Below are 19,887 nucleotides of genomic sequence, written 5' to 3' on the forward strand. Positions count from 1 at the left end.
ATACATACATACATACATATATATATATATATATATATATATATATACACATACATACACTACCGTTCAAAAGTTTGGGGTCACCCAAACAATTTTGTGGAATAGCCTTCATTTCTAAGAACAAAAATAGACCGTAGAGTTTCAGATGAAGGTTCTCTTTTTCTGGCCATTTTGAGCGTTTGACTCCACAAATGTGATGCTCCAGAAACTCAATCTGCTCAAAGGAAGGTCAGTTTTGTAGCTTCTGTAACGAGCTAAACTGTTTTCAGATGTGTGAACATGATTGCACAAGGGTTTTCTAATCATCAATTAGCCTTCTGAGCCAATGAGCAAACACATTGTACCATTAGAACACTGGAGTGATAGTTGCTAGAAATGGGCCTCTATACACCTATGTAGATATTGCACCAAAAACCAGACATTTGCAGCTGGAATAGTCATTTACCACATTAGCAATGTATAGAGTGTATTTCTTTCAAGTTAAGACTAGTTTAAAGTTGTCTTCATTGAAAAGTACAGTGCTTCTCCTTCAAAAATAAGGACATTTCAATGTGACCCCAAACTTTTGAACGGTAGTGTGTATACTGTACATATATACACACACATACATACATACATGTATACATTCATACATATACTGTAACATTCAAATTATTATACCAAAATTGTGAGAATTGATTTGAATCAAGAATTGTGGTGAATGGAATGCTCACCCCAGGAATCGGGATCGGACCAAACGTTAGGTGTCCAAAGAGTCACGCCCCTACGAAAGATCCTTTTAGTGCTACCAGTCTGGTGTTGGCAGCCCCCCACTCTCAGTACGTCTCCTAGAAATAGAAGCTCCAAATAATACGACTGTGCTACATGTTGATGATTCACGGATTATCCTTCAATTATAGGCTTCAATGGTTCCTGTTGTTTGTTCAAGTGTCCACAAAGAAGACACCTCTAAATGTTACTGCGTGGTTTGAGATTTGTCCACCAAGAAGTGAGAACATGAACACACCCACAAGGCCGGGCAGAGGCTCAAACCAAGAGCACCCTGTGTGTTATTGAACATACCACAACACGTCTAGTCTACGTCGGACGCGTCGTTGTCTGATAGATGGTAGTTGGAGCCTTTAACCCGGATGTACTCAACCTGCCGCCCCTCGTCAGAATCGGACGCGCCGCACGAGCACAGCTGGTTCTCAAACAGAGCCTCGATCTCCTCCAAACGCCGGCCTTTGGTCTCGGGCAAGCAGCCGAAGATGAAGATGAAGCCCAGGAAGGCCATGCTGGAGTAGAGGAAGAACGCTCCTGTGGGAGGATGCGGGGGGGAAAAAAACAACAAAAAAACAGAATGTCACGGCAGCCATGGAACAAAACGTGTCTTTCTTTTGATTACAAACACCTTTGGGGTTTTTTGCAACACAGAAACAAATAAAAGCACCTGACATCAAACATGTCAGCAATAAATAAAAAAAAAGGGAAACGAGATTTACAGCAAGCTGCAGAAGGACGGACAGAATTATATTTTCCAGTATAAATCAGTCCCTCCAGGATTGCTTTTTTCTGTGTTTGTTGCTGTCATCACCTGTCAAACCACGACTAACCCCTGCCTCTGATTAGTGATCAGGAGACTCACCTGCCTCTGATCACTAATCAGTGGGGGTCTAACTGCTGTCATGTTTCATTTCACCCTTACTTGATGTTCTGTTTATCCTATGTTTAGTTCCTGTCCAGCTACTTTCCACTTCCTGTTCTGTCACTCAGCTGCGATTGTACTCCCCTGCCTCTGATTAATGATCAGGAGACTCACCTGCCTCTAATCCCTAATCAGTGGGGGTCTAACTGCTGTCATGTTTCATTTCCCCTTAACTTTATGTTCTGTTTATCCTATGTTTAGTTCCTGTCCAGCTACTTTCCACTTCCTGTTCTGTCACTCAGCTGCGATTGTACTCCCCTGCCTCTGATTAATGGTCAGGAGATTCACCTGCCTCTAATCCCTAATCAGTGGGGGGTCTATCTGCTGTCATGTTTCATTTCCCCCTAACTTTATGTTCTGTTTATCCTATGTTTAGTTCCTGTCCAGCTACTTTCCACTTCCTGTTCTGTCACTCAGCTGCGATTGTACTCCCCTGCCTCTGATTAATGATCAGGAGACTCACCTGCCTCTGATCACTAATCAGTGGGGGGTCTAACTGCTGTCATGTTTCATTTCACCCTAACTTTATGTTCTGTTTATCCTATGTTTAGTTCCTGTCCAGCTACTTTCCACTTCCTGTTCTGTCACTCAGCTGCGATTGTACTCCCCTGCCTCTGATTAATGGTCAGGAGATTCACCTGCCTCTAATCCCTAATCAGTGGGGGTCTAACTGCTGTCATGTTTCATTTCCCCTTAACTTTATGTTCTGTTTATCCTATGTTTAGTTCCTGTCCAGCTACTTTCCACTTCCTGTTCTGTCACTCAGCTGCGATTGCACTCCCCTGCCTCTGATTAATGATCAGGAGATTCACCTGCCTCTGATCACTAATCGGTGGGGGGTCTAACTGCTGTCATGTTTCATTTCACCCTTACTTGATGTTCTGTTTATCCTATGTTTAGTTCCTGTCCAGCTACTTTCCACTTCCTGTTCTGTCACTCAGCTGCGATTGTACTCCCCTGCCTCTGATTAATGATCAGTAGACTAACCTGCCTCTGATCACTAATCTATCTGCTGTCATAATTCATTTTTATAAAATAACTTTTATGTACAGTTTTTTCTATCTTTAGTACCTTTCCACCTCCTGTTCTGCCACTGAGCTCCGATTGTACTCCCCTGCATGTGATTAGTGATCAGGAGACTCAACTGCCTCTGATCACTAATCAGTGGAGGTCTAACTGCTGTCATGTTTAAAAAAAAAAATCTTACTTTTATGTACTGTTATTTTCTTTGTTTAGTTCCTGTCCAGCTACTTTTCATTTCCTGTTCTGCCACTGAGCGCTGATTGTACTCACCTGCCGCTGATTAGTGATCAGGGGACTCACCTGCCTGTGATCACTAATCAGTGGGGGTCTAACTGCTGTCATGTTTTGTTTTTTTCTTCTAACTTTTATGTATTGTTTTTCCTATGTTTAGTTCCTGTCCAGCTACTTTCCACTTCCTGTTCTGCCATTGGGCGCTGAGTGTACTCACCTGCCGCTGATTAGTGATTAGGAGACTCACTTGCCTCTGATCACTAATCAGTGGGGGTCTAACTGCTGTCATGTTTTTCTTCTAACTTTTATGTACTGTTTTTCCTATGTTTAGTTCCTGTCCAGCTACTTTCCACTTCCTGTTCTTCCACTGAGATCTGATTGTACTCAACTGCCTCTGATTAGGGATCAAGAGACGCACCTGCCTCTGATCACTAATCAGTGCAGCCTAAGAACCCTGAATTCACGACAACTTTTTTAAAAACTTGCGGCAAACGTTGCAGTATTTCGAGGTGTATTTGTTCACAATAACATTGAACCAGTTTGTGATTACATTTATTTGTTGTCAATGTTTTAGGTGTTCCTTGTTACCTTAACCTAAAAAAGCACATGATTGCAACAAGATAGGGAAAATAAATGGTGTTGTTTTACTCATTTTATACTGTTACAGGAGTACTTTTCATCTTTTGGGCAAAATGGCAAGTTGCAGAAATTGTCCGTGTTTTTTGAACGTTTGAAAAAAGTTTATCCAACTTAAACGTTCAGATACTGTATGTTCCAACACGTTTACCCCCGCACACAGAGCATTTGAGAACTGTTGAGAGCGCTAATTTTTGTCGGTAAATAAGAAATGATGAGAGATTATCATCACACTTTAACATCTCTAACATGTGAATGTTGCTAGGTCAGCCTTTTACATGAAAATATGTTGGTAATTGCCTATTTAACCTTAATTTATCCAGATTAAATAGATACATAAATACATGTAAACTAGTAGGAAGTACATGTTTGTACAAACCCCGTTTCCATATGAGTTGGGAAATTGTGTTAGATGTAAATATAAACGGAATACAATGATTTGCAAATCCTTTTCAACCCATATTCAGTTGAATGCACTACAAAGAAAAGATATTTGATGTTCAAACTCATAAACTTTATTTTTTTTTGCAAATAATAATTAACTTAGAATTTCATGGCTGCAACACGTGCCAAAGTAGTTGGGAAAGGGCATGTTCACCACTGTGTTACATGGCCTTTCCTTTTAACAACACTAAAAAGTAAACGTTTGGGAACTGAGGAGACACATTTTTGAAGCTTCTCAGGCGGAATTCTTTCCCATTCTTGCTTGATGTACAGCTTAAGTTGTTCAACAGTCCGGGGGTCTCCGTTGTGGTATTTTAGGCTTCATAATGCGCCACACATCTTCAATGGGAGACAGGTCTGGACTACAGGCAGGCCAGTCTAGTACCCGCACTCTTTTACTATGAAGCCACGTTGATGTAACACGTGGCTCGGCATTGTCTTGCTGAAATAAGCAGGGGCGTCCATGATAACGTTGTTTGGATGGCAACATATGTTGCTCCAAAACCTGTATGTACCTTTCAGCACACAGATGTGTAAGTTACCCATGTATTGGGCACTAATACACCCCCATACCATCACAGATGCTGGCTTTTCAACTTTGCGCCTAGAACAGTCCGGATGGTTCTTTTCCTCTTTGGTCCGGAGGACACGACGTCCACAGTTTCCAAAAACAATTTGAAATGTGGACTCGTCAGACCACAGAACACTTTTCCACTTTGTATCAGTCCATCTTAGATGAGCTCAGGCCCAGCGAAGCCGACGGCGTTTCTGGGTGTTGTTGATAAACGGTTTTCGCCTTGCATAGGAGAGTTTTAACTTGCACTTACAGATGTAGCGACCAAATGTAGTTACTGACAGTGGGTTTCTGAAGTGTTCCTGAGCCCATGTGGGGATATCCTTTACACACTGATGTCGCTTGTTGATGCAGTACAGCCTGAGGGATCGAAGGTCACGGGCTTAGCTGCTTACGTGCAGTGATTTCTCCAGATTCTCTGAACCCTTTGATGATATTACGGACCGTAGATGGTGAAATCCCTAAATTCCTTGCAATAGCTGGTTGAGAAAGGTTTTTCTTAAACTGTTCAACAATTTGCTCACACATTTGTTGACAAAGTGGTGACCCTCGCCCCATCCTTGTTTGTGAATGACTGAGCATTTCATGGAATCTACTTTTATACCCAATCATGGCACCCACCTGTTCCCAATTTGCCTGTTCACCTGTGGGATGTTCCAAATAAGTGTTTGATGAGCATTCCTCAACTTTATCAGTATTTATTGCCACCTTTCCCAACTTCTTTGTCACGTGTTGCTGGCATCAAATTCTAAAGTTAATGATTATTTGCAACAACAAAAAAAAGTTTATTAGTTTGAACATCAAATATCTTGTCTTTGTAGCATATTCAACTGAATATGGGTTGAAAATGATTTGCAAATCATTGTATTCCGTTTATATTTACATCTAACACAATTTCCCAACTCATATGGAAACGGGGTTTGTGCACTACATTACCCATAATGCTTAGCGCTGTAGACAGGAGCGATACAATTTGGATGTATTGTTACATGTTGCTGTTCCTGATTGGCCTACACAAGAAACAAATGTTGCTTATTGATTAGACAGTTGTTTAAAAAACATAAAAAATGATGTGGAGATACAAATCCGATTGGGGAAAATTAGCCAAAATTCTTGGAGGTACTGATAATTAAACATGCACAAAGATCATTTTCACATGTGTGTGCAGCTGTATTAAAAAGCATGAAAGGGGAAGATGTTTGTGTGTCCTGCTCCCTAATGACCTGCAATAGAATGTTTTTAATCTGGTGTCTCCACCATCGTCACGGCGATGGGTCGATGGGCAGCGCCATGAAAGGTCAAATTCCTTCCTGTGCGAGGAAGAGGAGGAGGAAGGAGGGGGCGGAGCCTGCTGTTGACTGAGGAGGCGGGGAGGAAGAAGGTGCGAGCTCCTCGCAGTTGGCGGCGGTGACATGTCACCGGGAGGACATCAATTTTAAACTCTTGTGGAAGAAATTGCGTGAGAGCGCAGAGAAGCTGACACCAACTCAAATATGTTGGATAATATTTTGGAGTGTTCATATGGAACTAATATTTCGGCCGCATCCATTACCGTAATGTGGGTGCACTGAATAATTTCTACCTTTTTCATTTGGCTGCATGTGTGCCTATTCATCTGACTTTTTAGGCTTTTTAATACACTGGCTGCACAAGCGCCTGTTATTATTTGGTGTACATATTTTCATCAGTGACTGTATTTGACAAGTTTGAACTCATATTTTGTTAGCAAGTGTGTCTAATCGTTTCAGCCACAAGTGTACCTAATATTTTGTCTGCAGGACTACCTATTATTTGGGGTGTACCAAATCTTTTTCCCTCACGTGCACCTGCTGTAATAGTTTCGCCACAAGTGTACTGTATTTTAATACTTTTTGCCTGGGTGCGTCCAGAGTAGGCACCTATTATTAATACCTATTATTTGGGCTGTACCTCATATTTCGGTTGAAAGAGGTACCTAATATTCTGTCTGCAGGGGTACCTCTTATTTGGGGTGCACCTAATATTTGGCCTCACGTGGACCGACTGGAAAAGTTTTGTCACAAGTGCGTTTTAATAGTTTTTACCTCATGTTATGCCATACCTAATATTTTGTCTGCAGCAGTTTGAATTATTTGGGGTGTACCAAAACTTTTGGCTTGACGGCTACAAGTGTACCTAATATGTTGACTGCAGGAGTACCTATTATTTGGGGTGTACAAAATGTTTTGGCCTCACGTACGCCTACTATTTTGGCCACAAGACCAAGTACCTAATATTTTCGCTACAAGTGTACCTAATATTTTGACTACACATGTTCCTAATATTTAGGCCACACATGTACCTAATATTTTAGCTACTGTACATGTGTATCTAATATTTTGGCCACATGTTTACCAAATATTTTGGCTACAAGTGTACCTAATATTTTGGCTACAAGTGTACCTAATATTTTGGCTACAAGTGTACCTAATATTTCGGCTAAAAGTGTACCTAATATTTTGGCTACAAGTGTACCTAATATTTCGGCTATATGTGTACCTAATATTTCGGCTAAAAGTGTACCTAATATTTCGGCTGCAAGTGTACCTAATATTTTGGCTATAAGAGTACCTAATATTTTGCGAAAGGGGTACCTAATATTTTGGCTACAAGTGTACCTATTATTTTAGCTACTGTACACGTGTACCTAATATTTTGGTTACACATACACCTAATATTTTAGCTACTGTACATGTGTACCTAATATTTTGGCTACTGTACATGTGTACCTAATATTTCGGCTACAAGTGTACCTAATATTTCGGCCACACATGTACCTAATATTTCAGCTACAAGTGTACCTAATATTTCGGCCACACATGTACCTAATATTTCGGATACAAGTGTACCTAATATTTTGGCTACAAGTGTACCTAATATTTTGCTACAAGTGTAACTAATATTTCGGCTACACATGTACCTAATATTTTGGCTACAAGTGTACCTAATATTTCAGTTACACATGTACCTAATATTTTGGCTACTGTTCCTTTTGTACTTAATACTTTTGCCACACATGTACCTAATATTTCGGCTACAAGTGTAGCTAATATTTTAGCTACTGTACATGTGTACCTAATATTTTGGCTACACATGTACCTAATATTTTGGCTACAAGTGTACCTAATATTTTGGCTACACATGTACCTAATATTTCGGATACAAGTATACCTAATATTTTGCTACAAGTGTACCTAATATTTTGGCTATACGTGTACCTACTATTTGGCTACACGTGTACCTAATATTTCGGCTACAAGTGTACCTAATATGTTGACTGCAGGACTACCTATTATTTGGGGTGTACAAAATGTTTTGGCCTTACATGCGCCTACTATTTACCTAATATTTTCGCTACGAGTGTACCTAATATTTAGGCCACACATGTACCTAATATTTTAGCTACTGTACATGTGTACCTAATATTTTGGCTACAAGGGTACCTAATATTTTGGCTACAAGTGTACCTAATATTTCGGCTATACGTGTACCTAATATTTTGGCTACAAGTGTACCTAATATGTTGACTGCAGGACTACCTATTATTTGGGGTGTACAAAATGTTTTGGCCTTACATGCGCCTACTATTTACCTAATATTTTCGCTACAAGTGTACCTAATATTTAGGCCACACATGTACCTAATATTTTAGCTACTGTACATGTGTACCTAATATTTTGGCTACAAGGGTACCTAATATTTTGGCTACAAGTGTACCTAATATTTTGGCTACAAGTGTACCTAATATTTTGGCTACAAGGGTACCTAATATTTTGGCTACAAGTGTACCTAATATTTTGGCTACAAGTGTACCTAATATTTCGGCTATACGTGTACCTAATATTTCTGCTACACGTGTACCTAATTTTTCGGCTACATGTGTACCTAATATTTTGGCTACAACAGTACCTAATATTTTGGCTACTAGAGTACCTAATATTTTGGCTACACGTGTACCTAATATTTTGGCTACACGTGTACCTAATATTTTGGCTACAAGTGTACCTAATATTTCAGTTACACGTGTACCTAATATTTTGGTTACACGTGTACCTAATATTTTGGCTACAAGTGTACCTAATATTTCAGTTACACGTGTACCTAATATTTTGGCTACAAGTGTACCTAATATTTAGGCCACACATGTACCTAATATTTTGGTTACACGTGTACCTAATATTTTGGCTACAAGTGTACCTAATATTTCAGTTACACGTGTACCTAATATTTTGGCTACAAGTGTACCTAATATTTTGGTTACACGTGTACCTAATAGTTTGGCTACACATGTACCTTATATTTTAGCTACTGTACACGTGTACCTAATATTTCGGCTACACATGTACCTAATATTTTGGCTACAAGTGTACCTAATATTTCAGTTACACGTGAACCTAAAATTTTGGCTACAAGTGTACCTAATATTTTGGCTACAAGTGTACCTAATATTTAGGCCACACATGTACCTAATATTTTAGCTACTGTACATGTGTACCTAATATTTTGGCTACACATGTGTACCTAATATTTTGGCTACACGTGTACCTAATATTTTGGCTACAAGTGTACCTAATATTTCAGTTACACGTGTACCTAATATTTTGGCTACAAGTGTACCTAATATTTTGGTTACACGTGTACCTAATATTTTGGCTACACGTGTACCTAATATTTTGGCTACAAGTGTACCTAATAGTTTGGCTACACATGTACCTAATAGTTTGGCTACACATGTACCTTATATTTTAGCTACTGTACATGTGTACCTAATATTTTGGCTACACGTGTACCTAATATTTTGGCTACAAGTGTACCTAATAGTTTGGCTACACATGTACCTTATATTTTAGCTACTGTACACGTGTACCTAATATTTCGGCTACACATGTACCTAATATTTTGGCTACACATGTACCTAATATTTTGGCTACAAGTGTACCTAATATTTCGGTTACACGTGAACCTAAAATTTTGGCTACAAGTGTACCTAATATTTAGGCCACACATGTACCTAATATTTTAGCTACTGTACATGTGTACCTAATATTTTGGCTACATGTGTACCTAATATTTAGGCCACACATGTACCTAATATTTTAGCTACTGTACATGTGTACCTAATATTTCAGTTACACGTGTACCTAATATTTAGGCCACACATGTACCTAATATTTTAGCTACTGTACAGGTGTACCTAATATTTCGGCTACACATGTACCTAATATTTTGGTTACACGTGTACCTAATATTTTGGCTACAAGTGTACCTAATATTTCAGTTACACGTGTACCTAATATTTTGGCTACAAGTGTACCTAATAGTTTGGCTACATATGTACCTTATATTTTAGCTACTGTACACGTGTACCTAATATTTTAGCTACTATACATGTGTACCTATTATTTTGGCCACACGTGTACCTAATATTTTGGCTACAAGTGTACCTAATATTTAGGCCACACATGTACCTAATATTTTGGTTACACGTGTACCTAATATTTTGGCTACACGTGTACCTAATATTTTGGCTACAAGTGTACCTAATAGTTTGGCTACACATGTACCTTATATTTTAGCTACTGTACACGTGTACCTAATATTTCGGCTACACATGTACCTAATATTTTGGCTACAAGTGTACCTAATATTTCGGTTACACGTGAACCTAAAATTTTGGCTACAAGTGTACCTAATATTTAGGCCACACATGTACCTAATATTTTAGCTACTGTACATGTGTACCTAATATTTCGGCTACACATGTGTACCTAATATTTTGGCTACATGTGTACCTAATATTTTGGCTACACATATACCTAATATTTTAGCTACTGTACATGTGTACCTAATATTTTGGCTACAAGTGTACCTAATATTTCAGTTACACGTGTACCTAATATTTTGGCTACAAGTGTACCTAATATTTAGGCCACACATGTACCTAATATTTTGGCTACAGGTGTACCTAATATTTCGGCTACACATGTACCTAATATTTTGGTTACACGTGTACCTAATATTTTGGCTACAAGTGTACCTAATATTTCAGTTACACGTGTACCTAATATTTTGGCTACAAGTGTACCTAATAGTTTTGCTACACATGTACCTTATATTTTAGCTACTGTACACGTGTACCTAATTTTTTAGCTACTATACATGTGTACCTATTATTTTGGCCACACGTGTACCTAATATTTTGGCTACAAGGGTACCTAATATTTCAGTTACACGTGTACCTAATATTTCTACTACACGTGTAGCTAATATTTAGGGACATATTCTACCTCTTATTTTGCAATTTCAAAATGTGCAACAAAAGGCTGCCGCATAATTGGGCCACAGTCGCACGGCAGAAAGTCACATGGCTCTCACCATAGTAAGTGAAGAACTGGGCCAGGTGGAGGAAGGTGAGCGAGACCAGAACATTGAAGGTCCAGTTGACTCCTGCTGCACACGCGTTGCCGGTGCTCCTCGCCCACAGCGGGTAGATTTCTGAGTTGATGGTCCAGGGCATGGGGCCCATACCTGCAAAGAAATGCCCCACAACAGCAAAAGATGAGAAGGTGTGAGGCACATGTTGAGTCTTTGGGGAGGGAGTGAGAGCGGACGACTCCATGCTGGCCAGTTTGGATGCCACAATGGTGAGCACCACATACAAAAGCTGCAGGTGGCATGTTACATCACGTTATCCTTTCTAAAGCACATAAGCCGTCTCCTACCAGGTGCAAAAGCGGCCAAGTAGAGCATCAAGCCCAACAAGACCAGCCAGGAGAAGGAGGTGGGACAGTAGTTGTAGGCCCAGTAGGTGTGCTCCCTCATCCGGCTGGAGTTGGAACACCTGCAACGGGACGGCAAATGGACACCGCCGTCTTAAAGAGTAACCCTCCCGCGTGCATCCTGTGACTCACCTGCCCCACGCCGCCTGCTCAGTGGAGGCCTTATTGACGGGAACGCAGGAGGAGGTGAGCAGCGCCGAGCCGTTCTCCCGGTAGCAGAAGCCACAGGCCGGGTCCAGCATGCACGGCTCACACAGCCTGAGTTCAACGCACACGGGGAAAAAGTGACTTTCATCGACAGGATCCGTCCAATTATCCTCACCGTGGTCCGTAATAAAACACCAACAAAGTAGAAAGGCATACACGAGGGTGGAGTAATTGCCTTTTTGCGACAATTTACTCTGACTTTGTACGTAAGGGTACTCTTTCATCCTGACAACTAATGGACTGTGCAGAGATGAAGGTGGTTGGCAAATTGAAGGGATGAGTGCTTGCGGCGTCACTGAGTTCACTCCACCACAAACAATGACCGCCACCCGTCAGAAGACAACAAGAGACGCCGCACGCCTCCATTACTCGCCGCTTGTTGACACTTGCAAAGGGGGACAGCAACTGTTGCAGCCAATTTGTTAGCTTGGGATTGCAGGTCGGCGCGGGAACAAGCTGGCTTTCATTGTCACGCGTTTGTTCTAGGGCTGCAACAACTAATCGATTAAATCGATTAAAATCGATTATTAAAATAGTTGCCGATTAATTAAGTCATCGATTCGTTGGATCTACGCTATGCGCATGCACAGAGTTTTTTTTTTGTTTTTTTTTAATAATTATTTTTTAATTATTTTTTTTAATTTTTATTTTTTTAATAAACCTTTATTTATAAGCTGCAGCATTTACAAACAGCTGAGAAACAATAATCAAAAATAAGTATGGTGCCAGTATGCTGTTTTTTTTCAATAAATTAATGGATAGAAGTGTAGTTTGTCTCTTTAATCCGATTATTAATCGATTAATCGAAGTAATAATCGACAGATTAATCGATTACCAAATTAATCGTTAGTTGCAGCCCTAGTTTGTTCGTTTGCACAAGAGTTGTCAGCACACCAGGATTTAAGTCGTGAATTTCTCCATACTTATTCGATACCACCAGGAACATTAAACAAAAACGGTTGGTTGCAGGAGTACGTATTATTTGGGGTGTACCAACTATTTTGGCAAAATACGCAGCTCATATTTCAGCCACAGGAGGTACCTAATATTATGGCTAATGGTGTACTTAATGTTTTGTCTTTGGGGTGTACCCAATCTTTGGGCCTCACAGGCACTTAATATTTTCGCCACAAGTGTATTTTAATAGTTTTGGCCTCAAACGCGCCTCATATTTATGCCATACCCCTCACCTCCCAGGGGGTGAACGAGGGGATGGGTCAAATGCAGAGGACAAATTTCACCACACCTACTGTGTGTGTGTGACAATCATTGGTACTTTAACTTTAACTTAAAAAAGAAATCTCACTAACATCATCAGTGATACAAAAGGGCCCCACTCATGAAGTGTTAAAAAATATACATATATATATATATACATATACATATATATATATATATTTTTTTAATGAATGTATTAATCAATCAACAAAACAATACACAACAATACCACAATAATGCAATCCAATTCCAAAACCAAACCCGTCCCAGCAATGTTAAGAATAACAACAAACAGAGCAATTGAGGACACACAAACATGATACGGAACAATACAAATGTAGTGAAACAAAAATGAACATTATCGACAACAGCATCAATATTAGTAATAATTTCAAAATAGCAGTGATTAAAAAAAACCACTCATTGATATTATCATTAAAAACATTAATAAAAAATAATTAAAAAATTAGAAATGAACAATAGTGTCACAGTGGCCCACACCTGCATCACATCTCACAAGCTTGACAACACACTGTGTCCAATATTTTCCACAAAGATATAATAAGTCATATTTTGGTTTAAACAAATTTAAATAATGGATCCCATATTCCAATATATGACTCATTATTATCTAAACTAAATGCAGTTTGTTCTACTGATATCATCTCCATAGCTTGTGTATACCAGTCAGTATGAGTTGGACTATCAACAGCTGTCCATTTTTTAAATATGACCCTTTTTGTTATTATGCATATTGAAAGAAAAGCATTTTTACTCTTTGATGACACGTTACTAAATTGATGTAGATCCCCAAGAATACAAGTTTGCAGTGTCATTGGGATGTTTATATTAATGTGATTGCTTCTTTTGTTGTTTTCAACCATAACTCTTTTATTCTCAGACATTCCCACAATAAATGAACAAGAGTTCCCTCAGCTGCCCGACACTTCATACATAACTTGCTATCTGCTACACCAATTTTAAACAGCTGAGAAGATGTAAAATACAATCTATTCAATATCTTAAATTGAGTCAGTTTATCTTTAATGCTTCTAAAGGGCTTATTGGCATTTTTCCAAATATCATTCCATAAATATATATTTTTAAAATCTCTAGATCAACTTCAGATCTATCTATCTATTATATATCTATTATATATTATTATATATTATATTATATAAATTATTATTATATTATATTATATGTTTTTATCTATTTTTGCTTGTTTTATGCCCGTTTTGTCATAGAATTTTTTTTTTTTAATGGCACACACAAAATATGCAATATTTCCTCCAAAAAATATTTAAATTAATATTTTTATATGACAGGTCAATAATTGATTTTGATTCATTATTTTTTTTTTAATAATGAGTTTTAAAGAAAAAAAACCCAGCCTCCTTGGCAGCTTTGTTTAATCAGAGTCAACATTGCAACTATTTCTTGTTATATTTCCCCTGTTTGCTCTTTTATTCCACTTTTTTAGAATAGTATTTTTAGAACGTAAAAAAGTTAGCTGCGGGCCGCACTTTGGACACCCCTGCCGTACGTGCTGGTCTCCAAATGGAGGTGTCGTGCGTGTACTCACTGATATTTGAAGCAGGTTGTGTTGGCCTTGGCGGGCTCTAACGGGTGGAAGGTGACAGGAGGACTGTGCTGCGCTGACAGCAGGAAGCCCACGGCGAGCACGCACAAGCTGAGACATGTGCCTACACACCCGAAAACGACAACAAATCAATCCAAAAAAAGACTTTTCAAGGGTGCGTCTTTTGCGTGTGTCTTACAGACGATGCTGCCCAGCGTGAGCTTCCGTCGGCCCACTCGCTCCACCAGCCACACCCCCAGCAGCGTGAACAGGAAGTTAGTCAGGGTGGCGAGGCCGGCCAGCCAGATGGCAAGGTGGTCATCCCGCACGCCAGACATCTGCAGGATGGTGGCGCTGTAGTACCTGCCAAAGGCACACAGACAGAGGAGGCAGTTAAATATAGCACGTTGACAGCAGACAGACCCGACGAGGCGGCGGCGGCGGGCAGGATGGAGACGGACGAGAGTGACAATAACATGTTGGGGGAAAGTCATTTACAGTCATAATTAATCACCTTTTACAACGTTTTCTATCTGCTTCATCAAAACGAAATGAAAGGAAAATGAAACTGGGGGTGACACATGTAAGATGTGAACTGCTGCGCGGATTCAGAATAGAGCAGGGAGAAAACGCAAGGATGGACGCCAGTTTGATGCGCAGGAAAGGAAGGGAAAATCAGTAAATGATGGATGATGTGAAATAGGCAGGAAATTGTTGTGTTCGTCCAAGGGCGGGAGATTAATTTGGGAAGTGGCCTAGTTTTGGATTGATTGTTGCATCTTCAACACACACACACACACACACACTTGTGACATGTCAACATGTAGCACTAACTGCGAAAACACTATTGAAGATATTAATAATGGCCATTTTGTGCCGCTAATTACGAGACGCCAATACCAGCCTTTTCATTCTCTAATTAGGCGGCAGTTAAATGACGGATAATTCCCTCTGGCATATTTATTGATTAAGACCAATTATGTCCATTATTTAGACACAACACAAACTTGTATCTGCTCAAAAATACTTCTTTAAAGTTTTTTTTTATTTTTTTTTTAAATTAAACATAGTGAACAGTTTGTAGGAAATTGTCCACAGGTGATATATTCTATCTTTGAACCACCCTGGCAACGCACAATACATTACTTTCAGTATTTAATCCTACTAAATGTAACACACCTTGTCATTTAGAGCAGTGGTCCCCAACCACCGGGCCGCGGCCCGGTACCGGTCCGTGGATCGATTGGTACCGGGCCGCACAAGAAAAAAAATAAAAAATGAAAAAAATAAAAATTTATTTTTTATTTTTTATTAAATCAACATAAAAAACACAAGATACACTTAAAATTAGTGCACTAACCCAAAAAAACTCCCTCGCCCATTTACACTCATTCACACACATTCGCACAAAAGGGTTGTTTCTTTCTGTTATTAATATTCTGGTTCCTACATTATATATCAATATATATCAATACAGTCTGCAGGGATACAGTCCGTAAGCACACATTAATGTATTTTTCTATGACCCCAAACTTTTGAACGGTAGTGTATATATATATATATATACACACATACTGTATATATCCACACACATATATATATACACACACACATATGTATACATACATATACTACCGTTCAAAAGTTTGGGGTCACCCAAACAATTTTGTGGAATAGCCTTCATTTCTAAGAACAAGAATAGACTGTCGAGTTTCAGATGAAAGTTCTCTTTTTCTGGCCATTTTGAGCGTTTAATTGACCCCACAAATGTGATGCTCCAAAAACTCAATGTGCTCAAAGGAAGGTCAGTTTTGTAGCTTCTGTAACGAGCTAAACTGTTTTCAGATGTGTGAACATGATTGCACAAGGGTTTTCTAATCATCAATTAGCCTTCTGAGCCAATGAGCAAACACATTGTACCATTAGAACACTGGAGTGATAGTTGCTGGAAATGGGCCTCTATACACCTATGTTGGTATTGCACCAAAAACCAGACATTTGCAGCTAGAATAGTCATTTATCACATTAGCAATGTATAGAGTGTATTTCTTTAAAGTTAAGACTAGTTTAAAGTTATCTTCATTGAAAAGTACAGTGCTTTTCCTTCAAAAATAAGAACATTTCAATGTGACCCCAAACTTTTGAACGGTAGTGTACATACTGTACATATATGTATACTGTATATACTGTATACACATATATACACTATATTGCCAAAAGTATTTGGCCACCCATCCAAATGATGAGAATCAGTGGTCCTAATCACTCGACCCGGCCACAGGTGTATAAAATCAAGCACTTAGGCATGGAGACTGTTTCTACAAACATTTGTGAAACAATGGGCCGCTCTCAGTGATTTCCAGCGTGGAACTGTCATAGGATGCCACCTGTGCAACAAATCCTGTCGTGAAATTTCCTCGCTCCTAAATATTCCAAAGTCAACTGTCGGCTTTATTATAAGAAAATGGAAGAGTTTGGGAACAACAGCAAGTCAGCCACCAAGTGGTAGGTCACATAAACTGACAGAGAGGAGTCAGCAGATGCTTAAGCGCATAGTGCAAAGACTTTCTGCACAGTCAGTTGCTACAGAGCTCCAAATTTCATGTGACCTTCCAATTAGCCCACGTACAGTACGCAGAGAGCTTCATGGAATGGGTTTCCATGGCCGAGCAGCTGTATCTAAGCCAAACATCACCAAGTTCAATGCAAAGCATGGGATGCAGTGGTGTAAAGCACGTCGCCACTGGACTCTAGAGCAGTGGAGACGTGGTCTCTGGAGTGATGAATCACACTTTTCCATCTGGCAATCTGATGGGTGAGTCTGGGTTTGGAGGTTGCCAGGAGAACGCTACATTTCGGATTACATTGTGCTGAGTGTGAAATTTGGTGAAGGAGGAATGATGGTGTGGGGTTGTTTTTCAGGAGTTAGGCTTGGCCCCTTAATTCCAGTGAAATTAACTTTGAATGCTCCAGGATACCAAAACATTTTGGGAAATGCAATGCTCCCAACCTTGTGGGAACAGTTCGGAGCGGGCCCCTTCCTCTTCCAACATGACTGTGCACCAGTGCACAAAGCAAGGTCCATAAATACATGGATGACATAGTCTGGTGTGGATGAACTTGACTGGCCTGCACAGAATCCTGACCTGAACCCGATAGAACACCTTTGCGATGAATTAAAACGGAGACTGAGAGCCAGGCCTTCTCAACCAACATCAGTGTGTGACCTCACCAATGTGCTTTTGGAAGAATAGTGGAAAATTCCAATAAACACACTCTGCAACCTTGTGGACAGCCTTCCCAGGAGAGTTGAAGCTGTAATAGCTGCAAAAGGTGGACCGACATCATATTGAACCCTATGGGTTAGGAATGGGATGGCACTTCAAGTTCATATGTGGGTCCAGGCAGGTGGTCAAATACTTTTGGCAATATAGTGTATATATATACGTATATATATACACATATACATATATACATACACATATATACACATATATATATATACACATATACATATATATACATATATATATATATATATATATATATATATATATATATATATATATATATATATATATATATATATACATACACACATATATATATACATACACACATATATATTTATGTATATATACATAGATATATATGTATATATATACAGTACATATATATGTGTACACATGTGTATATGTATACATGTGTATATATGTATGTATGTGTGTAAATAATGTGTGTGTGTATGTGTGTATATATATATATATATACATGTGTATATATATACATGTGTATATATATACCTACAGTATATATACCTATACAGACAGCGGCGTATGCTGTATGCCCAAGCCAACATGCTGAGAAATAAATTGTATTATTGTACAAATGATGTAAAGATAAACTTATTCAGAGGCTATTGCACTCCTCTGTATAAAGCCCCCCTGTGGGTAAAGTATAAGCAGAAAAGCATACAGAAGGTGCAGGTTGCTTATAATGAATGTAAGAGGCTGCTCCTGGGAATTCCAAGAAGCTCCAGTGCAAGCCAGATGTTTGTTAGTGTTGGGGTGCCCACTTTCTCAGCGTTGCTACGCAACCTTATGTATAAGTTTATGTGTAGGGCATCTGAGTCTGAAAATGACATAATCACTGTGATAACGAACCCTGGCCGCAGTTCTGTTAGGTACTCATCTGGTCTGTGGAACCATTGGCACACATGTTTGTATGTCAGAAACTGACATTTGGGCTTTATGTTTTAGTGTTTTGTTTTTTTAATGTTTTATTGTTTTGTTTTTAATGTTTTGTATTGTGTTTTTATATGTTTAATGGATCTTAAGGTCTGCAATAAAGATTGATGATGATGATATCATACAGTCAGGGCCGGCCCGTGGCATAGGCCGTATAGGCAAATGCTAAGGGCGCTAAGGACGCCAGTGCCACAAATGTTGGAGGAAAAAAATAAAAAATTTAAAAAAAATAAAGTTGGTACTATTATTTCTAAATACATAAAATAATCCCACGTTAATTACAATGCAAAGTAAAGCCTATTTAATAGAAATATTATTTGTTACAACATTACGCCCCCCCTCCCCCGGCACGGTGCGCCCCCCTCCCTTCCCGTATCATGACTCTTTTTGGACGTCACCACATAAAAAAAATCAACACAAGATGTCAAAACGGCCAAAACTGTCAGGTGCCCAGGGGAGAAAAGAAGGGGAGAAACGAGAAAAAGACAGAGGTAGCAGGTAGGTAACGTTAGCCTACATGAAATTATTTGTCTGTTACAGAATGTGATAGTAACCTGTATTTTTTAGCATTAAGCTAATGTTACATGATTCGGCAATTGCTAATCAATAAATAGCTAGTTCTGTTTTAACGTCGGGTTAATATTGTGGAGGGGGCTAAATTGTTATGGAAAATAATAATGTAACGTTAGGTAATTACAGTACTCCCTGGTGTACAGTAATTTGTAAGTCATTCTAGTTAATGCAATATTAAAAAGCACAAATAGAGAACTCTGTAGGATCCCCTTTTTTTGTAATATAGTTGTTAAAGTCATACTGGTTTGATATCTTGTTTTGTGCAGTGCCTTATTTATATTGTATTTTTAATGTATTTTATGCAACTTGTTGACACGTTTTATTTTGTGTTTATGTATGTAAAAAATATTGTATTTCATATATTATTTTTTGTATTCATTTATTTATCCATATTTTTTTTTATCTTGTTAACTATTCTGATTGTTAATTTGCTTTCTTTAAGTTAAAAAAAAAGGTCAAAGACAAAGCTATTCGGTTTCTTGTGAGTATATACACTTCACTGCCGATGTGGGGGGGGGGCGCCACCTAAAATCTTGCCTAGGGCGCCAGATAGGTTAGGGCCGGGCCTGCATACAGTGTACACAAAATAACAACAACATTAATATATGAAGAGCCTAAAATATATCAAAACATAATTAAACACTATCAACAGATTACTGCCAGTATTA

At 38.9% G+C, this 19,887-nt stretch overlaps 1 protein-coding gene across 1 annotated transcript in view; it reads right to left on the reverse strand.

Moving 5' to 3' along the window:
- Window positions 1-267: 267 nt before the first annotated feature.
- Window positions 268-19,887, reverse strand: part of LOC133662616 (proton myo-inositol cotransporter-like) — a 96,597-nt gene continuing 76,977 nt past the window's right edge. Inside the window, exons 5-10 of the mRNA XM_062066730.1 lie at window positions 14,599-14,762; window positions 14,403-14,523; window positions 11,525-11,650; window positions 11,336-11,454; window positions 10,989-11,141; window positions 268-1,299 (exon numbers count right to left, since the gene is read on the reverse strand). Coding sequence (XP_061922714.1) covers window positions 1,073-1,299; window positions 10,989-11,141; window positions 11,336-11,454; window positions 11,525-11,650; window positions 14,403-14,523; window positions 14,599-14,762 — 910 coding nt within the window. The 3' untranslated portion in view covers window positions 268-1,072. The remainder of the gene's footprint in view (window positions 1,300-10,988; window positions 11,142-11,335; window positions 11,455-11,524; window positions 11,651-14,402; window positions 14,524-14,598; window positions 14,763-19,887) is intronic.

The sequence above is a fragment of the Entelurus aequoreus genome, linkage group LG12 (genome assembly GCF_033978785.1).
Source record: "Entelurus aequoreus isolate RoL-2023_Sb linkage group LG12, RoL_Eaeq_v1.1, whole genome shotgun sequence".
In the NCBI taxonomy this organism is placed as follows: domain Eukaryota; kingdom Metazoa; phylum Chordata; class Actinopteri; order Syngnathiformes; family Syngnathidae; genus Entelurus; species Entelurus aequoreus.